General features: G+C 40.7%; 1 protein-coding gene across 1 annotated transcript; it reads left to right on the forward strand.

Moving 5' to 3' along the window:
- Window positions 1–354: 354 nt before the first annotated feature.
- Window positions 355–12,499, forward strand: CCNG2 (cyclin G2). The gene is made up of 8 exons (XM_077476081.1): window positions 355–610; window positions 2,480–2,624; window positions 3,004–3,141; window positions 4,933–5,183; window positions 5,472–5,550; window positions 5,670–5,768; window positions 7,500–7,705; window positions 9,296–12,499. The coding sequence occupies exons 2-8, from the start codon at window positions 2,487–2,489 to the stop codon at window positions 9,432–9,434; spliced, it is 1,050 nt and encodes a 349-aa protein (XP_077332207.1). The 5' UTR covers window positions 355–610; window positions 2,480–2,486; the 3' UTR covers window positions 9,435–12,499.
- The last annotated feature ends 302 nt before the right edge of the window (window positions 12,500–12,801 follow it).

Raw genomic sequence — 12,801 nt, forward strand, 5'->3', positions numbered from 1 at the left:
CGCTGGGCTCCCTCGTCCAATCACGCGCCAGCAGAATTTGGGCGGCCTTTTCAAACCAAGAATGACAAGAGGCCGTAGGCAGGGATTTAAAACCCAGTGACGTAAAACGTTCGAGATTAAATATCCTTCCGCCGAATAGCTCCCTGTTTTTCTTCCATAAACCTTTGCTTTGTCTGTTTTTTTCTCATTAAACACGAATCACTAGAGCGCGGCTGCAATTGGTGTCTGTTAGGGTGGTGAAATGAGGAAGGAATAGGGGCCGCGACTGTCTGGGACTATTTTACTTCGGGATTTGTTCTTTGTGTTGACATTGGTAAAAAAATCAGTCCGCCGTGTGACGTCTGAGGCTCTAGGGCGTTGAAGGATCAGAAACAACAACAAGAAGAAGGAAGGCGATCGCAGGAGACGTTCTCACTTTATACTTTAGATTTTTTTTCTTTTCTTATAATTATTATTATGTGTGGTAGGATGAGGGCAGCCATGTTCGGATGTGTGCCCTGGTGAGCTGTGTGTAGTCACCGATCGTGTCTTAGATGTGGACTGGACATGTCCCCCCAATAAAGTGACAAGACTCCCCTCTGCCTCTGTGACACCCGGACACCCTGGGAAGGTAAGTACTGTACTCTCCCCTTCTTCTGACCACCCCAGGGGTCCTGCCATGGGGGGCTGAGCTTGTCATCCACAACACTGGATCCTATCTCATCAGATCGTATATGGCTGATTCCATTCAAAGTCATGTTGTATTTGCTATAATAGATCCGCTTGTAGAAATAGTCTGATTTGGGTGATAAGTGTAGAATCGAAATTTGACCACAGATGGGCAGATTCTGCTTCAGATTCGATCTGTCAGACCATCGACTGTGCAGCATCTGTGTGACCGATCTATATCGAATTTCGAATAACAAGGGGGACCCTCCACTGGTTGTAAAAGGAGCAAAAATGACAGATCACAACAGAGGCCATACACAGGTCCTTTTTTTTTTTTTTTTTTTTTTTTTGTCTTACTGTCCAGGAGAAAAATACAATCAAAAAGATTGCTTGATGTGCCATACACTGATTGTATTGGTCTATCTGGTCAGATTTTGTTTGTCTGGACTGGTATCTCAATTCTGTGAATTGTTCGATTAGATTATTACATATAGGGCCTCTGTAACAATGGTCACACATCTATTGATGCAGTTATTTGAAGCGACTAAATTGATTGGATAAGGATTGTAATCCACAGACCCTCCAATCTATCTAGTGAGTTTTTCGATTTTGATACTGGCTGTGGTGGAATTTTATCAATTGTTTCTGATCAATTGAAAAAATATGTATGTGATTGTAGGACAGCTGAACGTAACTCGGGTCAATTGGATGAGTGTGGTGTGTTTTTTTTTTTTTTGATGGATTGTTTCTGATCGGTATATTCAGTTGGTACCGGATGTGTTGCTTAGTTTGATATTGTAACCGACAATGAATCACTTTTCACGTTTACAATTGCTCCCATTTATTCCTTCTCAGTCGATCAGTGTATGGCCAGGACTGACTGATGATATCGTCTGAAAATCTGATCTAGCCTAAATCCAAACAATCTGATTTCTGGATGGTTCACAGTTTAGTGTGTGGAGATTATATGTATGAGAGAGAGAGAGAGATTGTTGATCGCTTCTGAATGCGTGCTATAGAACCGATTTGTAATACAGGATCATTTAGATTTAGTAATGATCATATTTTCAGTTGAGTACAAAATGCAGAACAGTAGCATGTTCAATATTTTATTGATGAATTGCTTATTATCACAAATTGCTATGTGTATGACCACCTTAGCAGATCTGGGACAAATCTTAAGCTCCTGGATCTGTACTTGCAAATCAAAGGTCCCTAGGTTTTCCCTTTAAATTCCATCCAATAGAAGCCTATCAGGACAAGCCCCTCCATTGTTTGAACTGTGTTATATAATTACATAAGACTCCTTCATGATCAAGGTCCGTTGAAAATCCAAAGAACAATATAGGCGATTATGAAGGTAGCTCTGTCCTCCTATATCATTTCGAATCAGATCTTGTAGAGACCGTTGTACACAATGTAGGCCAGATCTGTGTTTGTTTGCTCTGATGGGCTGACACTGTGGTTGTTTGTATTTAGTTGGGTGACCGGTGAGATTCGGGTTTGCTCTGATGGGCTGAATGTCTGTTGGGTGATTGGGGAGATCTAATTGACTTGGCTTTGTTTGTGGAGATGAAAGGGTGGCTGTCGTTTCTGCTATCAGCTGAGATGATGATGATGGGTCACTGGGTACACAAAGGAAATCCCCACCCCCTAGGCTATGTAGACGTGATAAACTGTCTGTAGGCAGCCCTCCTCCTCCTTCTCCTGGGATGAGATCCGCCCCAGTAAGCAGGACACTCCTCTCACCAGCTGATCACTGCTGACTCTAAGGGAAAAGGCTGAAGTTGTTTATTTCTCCTCTCTTCTGTTTTTTTTCTTTTGGACACAGATCCAATATGAAGGATTTAGCAGCCCTGGATAACACCAGCAACGAAGCCTTTAAACTTCTCAAGCAACTTAATGTGCATTTGGAACAAGAATACAAGTACCAGCCTAAAGAGAAGGGCTTGATCCTAATAGAGTCCACTGCAGAGGTGAGAGGGCGGGGGAGGGGCATGTTTGTTATTGGTGTCCAGGTAGCTTCACTCTGAGCTTTCTGATATTACATTTGATAAGACTTTGTTTTTCCTTTTTAATAATTTATTAATATTGCTAATGCACTTTTTTTTTTTCTCGTTTTAATAAATTGTGTATACTTTTGAAAATCTTTGATCATATTATTTTTTTTTTTTCTACATAAATTGCATCTGAAAAAATAGAAAGCATTTAGGATCAGTTGCGTGTGTGTACAGCAATTTAGGACTGTCTTGATATTATGTTTGCTTGTTTTTTTTTTTTTTTTTTTTTTCTACATTGTACCTGTTTTTATTATTGCTAATCGATAAATAACCTGTTTACTGTTGTTTTGTACAGAATGATAATACAATCTGTCCAAAATCCAGAAATGCAAAGGTAGAAGACTTGTGGAGTTTAACAAACTTCTATGGCTTCCGTATGGAGACCTTTGTCCTGGCTGTGAACATCTTGGATCGTTTTTTGGCTATCATGAAAGTAAGGCCGGCTCCTACAGAATAAAAGCCAAGAATAAATTGTGAAAACATAACATTGGTGATTGTATGTAGAGGCAAGGGGTTCGGAATTATTTTCTTCTATGGAGATTTCCATTCCCTCCACAGTTTGAGTGGTAGTTTATATCTGGGGCTTCAGTAGGCCGGGCCAGGGGTCAATGGCGTTCTATAACTTGTATGTATTATACAGTTAAGGGTCTCATTCAAGCTGGAGCTCCTGCATCTTTAGCTTTATCTTTAGAATGTAATGCACTGTTCCTTTTTGGGCATTAAGGATGAGCTCATGCGTGTTTGCGGCCTGCACGTGCAGAGCCCACCAGGAAGTCGGCACTGCACAGCACTAATCGTAGGCAGCGGGATATTTCTCCATCTCTGCAGCCGCGGATTATAAACATTTCTCACTGCCTATGATTAGCGCTCTGCAACTCGCACATGCAGATCCCGCCAGGAAGTCAGCACTGCGAACACACCAGGGCTCATCCTTATTGGGCATCGGGGAGCACTAAATGCTCCCTATCCATCGGCAAACTTTTATAATGGATCAAACTAGGTTTTCTAACTTTCTTCTTTTTTTTTTTTTTTTTTTTTTTTTTTTTTTTCCCTGATTTAGTGATTGGATTGTTTTACAAATTGATCATTTTACATTCAATTTAAAATGGAAATGAAAGGCAAAACAGTTTGTGTATAGATATATAAAAAAAATACAAAAAAGTGGAAAAGGGTATTTATAATAGGTGATCAGATTCCATCTGCTTTCAGCTGCATAAGAGCTGGAGGAGCTGCAGCAGCAGCACACTGATCTTCCCAGTGACAGGCTGTGCAGGGGGGAGCGGGGGGTGTCAGGACAAGTGTGATCATTGGAGGATAGTACATGAAGTTTCCAGCACAACTAGGGAACTGACCACAATGTGCTATCCTGCTTAGTGTGGTCAGTAGTTAATTGGAAAGCAGAGGGACTGGCAGGAATACCGGGGATACTTTATGATTCAAGTACATGGTATAGCAGGTGCATATAGGGATTAAGAAATGTTGGGGCAATAAACACTTTTAAGATGAGTGTCCTATGCATCTTGGAGGGAGGAGGTAAAACATGTACATAAACTGCTTGACTTTGTTTTCCCCACCCTTACGATGTGCCTGTGTCAAATGACTTTTGCCTCCTACCTGTGACCTGTTTCTCTCTCTCTCTCTCTCTCCCCCCCCCCCTTCATTGCTCAAGCCACTATAAGCAAGGTGATTATCTTGGTGTTTAACCAATATATGCACATCCTAGTCATCAACGTTTGGATGCTTTAACAGATTACTTTTTTAAAGTGGTTGTAAACCCTTACATATACCTAGTGAAGGGGCTAAAGTTGTATCTGTCTATCTGCAGTCTTCTCTTCTTTATATGCGCTTGATTTATAAGCCTGTCTGAGCTGCCAGAAAAAGAGGACAGAGAACTGAAGTCTCATTCTGCAGAGCTCAGTGAGAGGAGCTCTGACAGCTGATTGGATGGAAGGGACACCCCCCCCCCCCCCCCCCAATCAGGAACAGAGCCAGAGGTTGTCAATCAGTTGAAGATCCTACCCCTTCCCTCTTCTTTCTTTCTTCTTCATAGCAGAGGAACGAAGCGGCAGACAGAAATTGCACCTAGTGCTCTTAATTGAGTACACACTATAGAAGGAAATGCTTTGTTCACATTTCATGAGGTTTACAACCACTTTAAGAAAGCTGTCTATTGGTCAGTGACAACCTTGCAGTGTTTTACAAATCTTTCTGTATTTTCATTAAGGTGAAGCCAAAGCACTTGTCCTGTATTGGTGTCTGCTGCTTCCAACTGGCGGCCAGAGTTGTAGAGGAGGAATGCAATGTCCCATCCACTCATGATGTCATCCGCATCAGCCAATGTAAATGCACTGCGTCCGATATTAAACGTATGGAGAAAATCATATCCGAAAAACTGCACTTTGAATTCAAAGCTACCACTGCCTTAACCTTCTTGCACTTATACCACACTTTAGTACTCAGCCATTCCTCTGAGAGGTATGTACCTCCCGTGTTTGTATTAAGCAGAATATATTGTAATGTGTTCTTGTTTGTGTGACATTTACCTAGACACAAGGGAGGTTATGCGCAACACTGTATCCTACTTCACTGTCCACAAAGTAGCAGACTAGGGATGGGGGGTCCAGTATGTATTTTTTGTCATCTTTACATCTCAGCATCTATATGGAAGTCTGCATAGAACAAAGCTGTTCCAAAATCGTATTTGTATGTTTTTCTGCTTTTTTATCATTTTAATAATTTTTACCTTTTGTGTTATCATTACAGGAAAGACGTAATAAACCTTGACAAACTGGAAGCTCAGCTGAAAGCTTGCAACTGCCGACTCATTTTTTCCAAAGCAAAAGTACGAATTTTTACTGATATTTTTTTTTTTTCTTTTTTTTCTTTTTATTTTTTTTTTCATCTCTTAAATTGTGATTTGTAAAAAGACTGTTTTATTAAATTGTGTTTTTCTGTCTTTAGCCCTCAGTGTTAGCCTTGTGCCTTCTTACTCTCGAAGTAGAAACCTTGAAGTCTTTGGAACTGTTTGAGATAGCTCTGCATGTACAGAAACATTCAAAGGCAAGTACACATTTTCTACAATATTATTGTTTTTAATGGGGATAATCTTTTTGTTCTCAGATAATATTCAGATTCTGCAAACATTGAATTGGCGGGCATGCTTAATATTTAAAAAAATAAAGTTTCAAGTATTAACAGTGATCTATCCTGAAAGCATGCATATGTTATTGTATCTAAACCCAGGCATTAAAATCTATTACATAGGCTTTAACATGTTTCTCAAATAGTATAAAAAATTAACGATCCTGCCATAAAGTTCCTTGTTCATTTACTTGAGGGATTGACCAATCTCAGGCACCAGGTCACCATTGCAACTAAAAATCGCATCCTGGCGCCTCGGCTTTTGTCAGCTCATTCACTGTTGGCACCAGACACAGGGATGCACAGTTCCTATCCATCAACATGCCGGGCAGTTTACTTGTCACATGGAAGCATTTAGGCAGCTGTGCTGCTGGCCGAATGTTTCCACATGACTTCCCCGCCGTGCTGTGTATCACGGGCTCTGCTTTCCCATCTATGGGACCGGCGTAGAGTGACTTCTGGGTCCCTGACAGTTTCCCTGGCCATTAAGGCCTGAAAAGAATGGAATCCAGTATGATGTACATTGTATTACATACAGGGGCGACCTCCAGGGTCTCTTATCTCTTTCATTAAAGAGAACCTGTCAATTAAAAAAAATATATACTCACATGGGGGACTATGTGATGAGAGGAAAACAAACTTAAAGTTTTAAAAACGCACTTATGCCCCCCAAAAAATTGAGGCCAACGAATGTACAAATGCGTTTTAATGACTTGGATAATATTAAACCCTTTGTGTTAATCACAACAGTAGCCGGGCAGCTAGTCTTTTTCATTAGGGCAGGCAAGTAAATGTACCGTATATACTCGAGTATAGGCCGACCCGAATATAAGCCGAGGCCCCCAATTTACCCCCAAAAAAACTGGCAAACTTATTGACTCGTGTATAAGCCGAGGGTGAGACATGCCTGTCCATCCCTGTGTGTGTGTGTCCGTCCATCCCTGTGTGTGTGTGTCCGTCCATCCCTGTGTGTGTGTCCGTCCATCCCTGTGTGTGTGTCCGTCCATCCCTGTGTGTCCGTCCGTCCATCCCTGTGTGTGTGTGTGTGTGTGTGTGTCTCCATCCATCCATCCATCCCTGTGTGTGTGTGTGTATCCATCCATCCGTGTGTGTGTGTGTCCAGCCTACCTGTGTCCCGAGCCTTTGTCCCGAGCCTCCGTCCCGTGCCTTGCCTCCGTCCCGTGCCTTGCCTTGCCTCCGTCCCGTGCCCTCTTCGTCGGCGCCTCGGCGGCCATTGTAAAATTCAAAAGCTGCACCGCCGCCTTCGCCTGTGATAGGCGGAACACTGAATTTCCCAGCAGCCTGTGTTCCGCCTATCACGTACATCGTATCATCCTCGTCCGTAGTACGAGGATGATACGATGTCCGTGATAGGCGGAACACAGGCTGCTGGGAAATTCAGTGTTCCGCCTATCACAGGCGAAGGCGGAGCCGGAGGCGCGGCTTTTGAATTATAGAATGGCCGCTGTCTGTCTGCTCGACACGCTGATCGAGCGGGCAGACAGCGATGACTCGAGTATAAGCCGAGGGGGGCACTTTCAGCCTCAAAAAAGAGGCTGAAAATCTCGGCTTATACTCGAGTATATACGGTAACTTGTGTATTTCTTTTTCCTATTGAAAACCAATATTGATTTTGTCCTTTATTTCCAGGTAAAGGACACAGACATGCTCTATTGGAGAGAGCTTGTTTCCCAATGCCTAGCAGATTATTCGTCCCCAGAATGCTGCAAACCGGACCATAAGAAGCTTGTATGGATTGTATCCAGACGTACTGCACAGAATCTTCATACCAGTTATTGCAGTGTTCCAGAATTGCCAACCATTCCAGAGTATGGGTTTATGAATGAAAGTGAGAGGTATGTACTATGCTCAAGTTGTGTCTGATTCTAAAAGTTTTACTTGTTGCACTGGAAAACATGAAATCTTAACTTTAGGTTACTGTCTTTTTTTTTTTTTTTTTTTTTTTTTTTTTTTTAAATGGTTTGTTTAAACCAAGCTGGTCCAAACTAGCTATTACCTTCACTAACCAATGTGAGTGCTGTAAACTGTATGTGCTACATACAGTATACAGCACTGTGTAGCAGCAGTGGGATAGAGACTTTCTGTCCCTCTTCAGGGAAAAATCGTGTCAGGCTGAGCACTGCTCAGCCATTCAAAGTCGGCCCTACTTTTTCTGAATTGAGTACAAAGCTCCCTCTGAATGGCTGAGGTAGAGATTGTGACCTCATCTGCCCACCTCAGCCATTCATGGGGAGACTGTATTTTATAAATGAATACCAAAGATTTGTGTGAATGACCGAGTAGCGCTGAACCTAACGCCATTTTGTCCCAGGAGTTGAATGGGAAGTCTCCGTCTCACAGCTGTAACCCAACTGTATGTAGCCGATGCTACATACACTTTTTTTTTTTTTTTTTTTTTTTCAGTGCTCAGTGAGCACATCTGTTAGTGAAGGTAAGTTAATTTGAACCAGCTTGGTCCAAACTATTAGGTGACTAGTGACAGAAAAGCAGAAGTAGGTTTTAAAAACATTAATGCAGTGTTGCATTTATAGGAGAAATCCAAACGGCCAGCAGTTTAGTGTGGAATTGTGTTATATAATCCAGAATGCCTATGGTTTTTTGCCGGGTTTCTATTTTAAGCTGCTGGCTGTTTCTGTTATTTGATCTGATCATCTAGAATTGCAATGATGTGCTCGTGCACACTGGACGTTTGAACTTTTTCTTCTGAACAGCTTTTTACTTGTGGCAGGCAAAAACTGAGTTTTGCACACACGTTTAGGCATATTTAGCATTTGTGCATTCTATATAGCGGCACTGCAGGGGAAAGGGGCACACGGGGGGGGGGGGGGGCGGCGGGCGGCAGCAAACCGCACAGGAATGGAGTGCAGATGCTAGAGCTGATCCCTCTGCAGTGCAACCAGAGGGAGGGACAGAAGGTGAAGCCAGCAGCTGCAGTAGGAGGGGGAACAAGAGGATCTGTACTGCCTTACCAGGGGTCCTGGCTCACAGGTGATTAGGGAAGTATCCAGGCACAGCCTGTGCGCACACCTATGATGAATGACCTCAGAAGCATCTTAAACTGATAAACTGTTGTCATTAACAAAGGCTGTTAAATGGTTCCTGTATTCCCTTCCTTCTATGTTGTGCTTCGAGATTTTGGTATGGATCTGTTTTCCTATTAAAAAGCTAGACATCCAATTTTTGTTAAATTTTTCCAATTATTGTGACTAAACCCTGTACTGACCCACCAGATGCCTGCAAGGTTCATTTTTGAATTAAGTACAGGCCAACGGGTAGTAATTGGGCCTAGAACTAGCACATTTAAATGTAATGCTCCCATATAAGCTATTAAATGGCATTTGGTTTGTCTTGAACTACAACAAAGTGATATTATTGGAGATTGTGTTTACTGCTGTAGTAACTGAGCCTTTTTCTCTTAATTCCAGTGAGGACTCGTGTGAAGATATGAGCAGTGGGGAAGACAGTCTAAGCTGCTCTCCACCAAGTGACCTTGAGGTTTCCTTCTTTTTTGATGACTACAAGCCAAAACTCAAACGTCGTAGTCGTCACCTCTATCCTTTGTAACAAAGGGCATTATACTTTGTATGCATGTGGTGAAATTGTACTAAAATAAGTTGTGAATGAAAGAGGTCATTTATTTCACAAATTTAGAGCTTCGTTTTAAATGCCTACAGGAGTTCATCGATCTTAAATGCCAACAAAGCAATTGTAATGCCATTTATGAATCTAAATTGGTCTTTGATTTGCTGCTAAAACTGCATATTCTGTTTTTTATTTTTTTGTTTGGATCATTTACCGACTTGTAAGCTACATTACGTGGAGCAGTTCTCCCATTTGTTTAACTTTTAAATAGTTGCAGTTTTAGCTTGGCGCTTTTTTCAAATTCCATATTAAGAGGATTTTGTGAATTTGCTGTACTTGTGTTTGAATTGTTAGTGTTGTCTCTTCTACATTCCATAGCAATGTTAATATTTTAACTACCTATGTAAAGAATTCAGTCCTTTTTTTTTATTAAAGAGGGATTCCACCAAAAAAAAAAAAAAATATTAAAAGCCAGCAGCTATAAATACTACAGCTGCTGACTTTTAATAAATGGACACTCGCCTGTCCCGGGTTCCAGCGATGCCGAGGCCGATCGATCTCTCGGCTGCTGCCGCCACCATTCTAGGTGAGGGAATCAGGAAATGAAGCGAATCTGCTTCACTTCCCGGTTCCCTACTGCGCATGCGCGAGTCACGCAGCGCAATAGGAATTGTCCGCGCTGTCACTGGGACCCGTGTGTGTCCCAGCAGACAGCGCGGCAGGACAGGAAATGACATAGACTCCCGTGGGTGTAAATACCTGTCTTTGACAGGTATCTCCACCCCCCTCCCCCCTGTAAGGTGCCATTTGTGACACCGGAGGTGGGGGAGGGTTCCGATCAGCGGAAGTTCCACTTTAGGGTGGAACCCCGCTTTAATCTTCTACTTTTCCTTGCATTGTCTCTGCTTGTTTGTGTCTAGTATTGTAAAAGGGCTATACTAGACATAATTGCGATCTTCTATAAGAACCAACAAATGGGAACTGGCTAGTCAACATTGCCTTATGTGGCAGCTCCTGAAACCATGGGGAGAGTGTATGGCACAATTACATGGGGTTTATTTAAAGTGGGGATCTCAAGTGTGCAATATCAGTGAGGCCCTTCATTCCTTGTAATTTTACAGTATCTTAAAATATGTATTCTCAGAACAGTATATGCAGTATTTTTACGCAAACTCCTTGTCACCAAAGGGAGTGCTGACCAACAGGTGCAGCTACTTTTGCTCTTTTGTACTGTACATCTGCTCGGTCCTGAGACGGGCACAATGGCAACATATTTGTAAATTTCTCCCAGAAGCACAGGAAAGGTTTGATCGTTCAAATATCTATTAATATTTCATGCTGTCGTTAGTTTTAGAGCATGATATTGTAAATCTCTGCAGCAGAATTGTACTATTCTTAATGTTACATGCATAGGGAGTATTCTAAACATAGGGACGCTGTGCTGTTTTTGTTTAGTTGTAAAGTGACGTTTCATGTCCTTTTCAGGAGAAAATGGTTTCCATAGCTTTGCCATTTATTATTTTTTTTTTTTATTATGTTTAAAGTACAACATAGACATAGATGTCCTTTCAAGGAAGCAGAATGAAAAAACAAAAAAATAAAATTACTTTTAAGCAGAATATGATTTGGGGGGGGAAAACAAAAATCTTTTTTAAATCTAATTTGCATGGCTTGTATTGTGAATGTATATTTTGGTGCTACATATAGTACCATAAGGCAGCACTTAATTAGTTACACTGTTATTCTGTCATTTTTATCTTATGTGGCGTCCTAGCTCTTCTTTTTTTTTTTTTTTTTTTTTTCCGGATGTCAGTTTTGTACCAAAGCAAGTGGTAACATAACTAATATTCTTAAATGCTCAATAACGGAGCCTTTTATAGGATTAAGACATGATGCCTGATGCAACATAAGTACGTTTGACGAATTATTCTATTTTACTAGAATTTTTTTTTATTTTTTTTTTTTATAATTTATCACAATACAGTTTTATGCCTAATTGCCAAATAAGTGATGGCCTCTTGATAGTTCTGAATTTCTTAAAGGATTTCTTCAAATATCTGCAAATACTTATTCTTCTTCCTAAGTTGCCTATTGATCTAAGTGTAAGTTATGGTATAATATGTCTCCATACAGCTCACAGCACTTTGGTTTTCACTGAAATCTAAAAAAAAAAAAATCACAAGACTGTAAAGTTTCATATATGCTCCAGCTAGGTCATCTGGACCAGCTGTTTTGTCGCAGGGGTCAACAATCTGGTCTGTGAGCTAACCAGCCCCTGACAAAGAGTGTCTGGGGTTACTGGTAAGATCATATAGTAAAAAAATAAATTAAAAATACAAACTCGGTATATGACAGTAAAGTTAAAATCTGTAATTGTACCACCTTCTTTTCAGTGGATCCTTGCTCTGTTGTAGAGCTAAGACTGCCAGCAGATTTTTCAGCGCTTCTAGCTGTGATTGATCTGTGCTATTCGCTGTAAGCTATATTTTCAAATACTATTTACAGTACACTGTACTGAATTGCAATTAGTTGCACAACGGAAACAATACACAAGTAACTTGCAGCCATGTCAGTAGGCAACTAAAGTAAGAACTCCGTCCGCAGCTATGTGGAGAAACTCTAAGTGTTAAGCGTATTAGCTAAAACAAATAACGGTTCCTAAAAGGCAACTGTCATTGCTCATTAGAAACATTCTTGTGTTCTGATAATGTAGTCTGTGAACACTTAAAACAGTTAAGATTTTTCCATAACTGTTGAAGTAAAGGTGTGCGTGTGTGAAGGTACTAATGTAAATGGTGCTGTTCCGTGCAAAAAAACATAAAAAAATGTACATAAAATATGTAAATTGAAAAATGTACAGAAAAAATGTAAAAACTTAAAATGCACAAAAAGTTATTTTTTTATATGTATGTAGCATTTTTGTTAAATGGCATGTAGATATTAATTTATTCCATATGACATATATTGTTTATCAGACTGTTTTTTGTGTTCTTTTTCTGAAGCAGTCTTAACAAATAAAAGAGAAAAATCTACTTTTACAAACATGATTTTGTTGTTGATTACTTTACTTTAACTTGCAGTGTGGATTCAAAAGTTTGGATTGACATTTATTTATGAGATGACTGTACAGAAGGAAAGACTATAAAAGGCTGTGTTTAAATTTCTTGGAATTGTCATGGAAACTGAAAATTTCCTATCAAATATTTACCGTAATTTTCCTTTCCTGATTGGTTCCATGGAAACATAAGTTTGGGTAGGCCCACCCTTGCTCCTACCCCCATAGGACCACACTGCCATACATTTTCAGGCTGAGTCAGAGAACGCGTTCTGTAACTAGCCTACGCCTGCT

This window comes from Lithobates pipiens, unplaced genomic scaffold, assembly GCF_037356315.1.
Source record: "Lithobates pipiens isolate NorthernLeopardFrog02 unplaced genomic scaffold, aLitPip1_a1.2 Scaffold_13, whole genome shotgun sequence".
In the NCBI taxonomy this organism is placed as follows: domain Eukaryota; kingdom Metazoa; phylum Chordata; class Amphibia; order Anura; family Ranidae; genus Lithobates; species Lithobates pipiens.

Excerpts from the sequence above, each read along its gene's own strand:
- CCNG2 (XM_077476081.1), top strand. The coding sequence starts at position 2,487 with ATGAAGGATTTAGCAGCCCTGGATAACACCAGCAACGAAGCCTTTAAA. Across the intron at positions 5,551-5,669 it reads TCATTTTTTCCAAAGCAAAA|CCCTCAGTGTTAGCCTTGTG; the intron begins GTACGAATTTTT and ends TTCTGTCTTTAG. Across the intron at positions 7,706-9,295 it reads TTTATGAATGAAAGTGAGAG|TGAGGACTCGTGTGAAGATA; the intron begins GTATGTACTATG and ends TCTTAATTCCAG.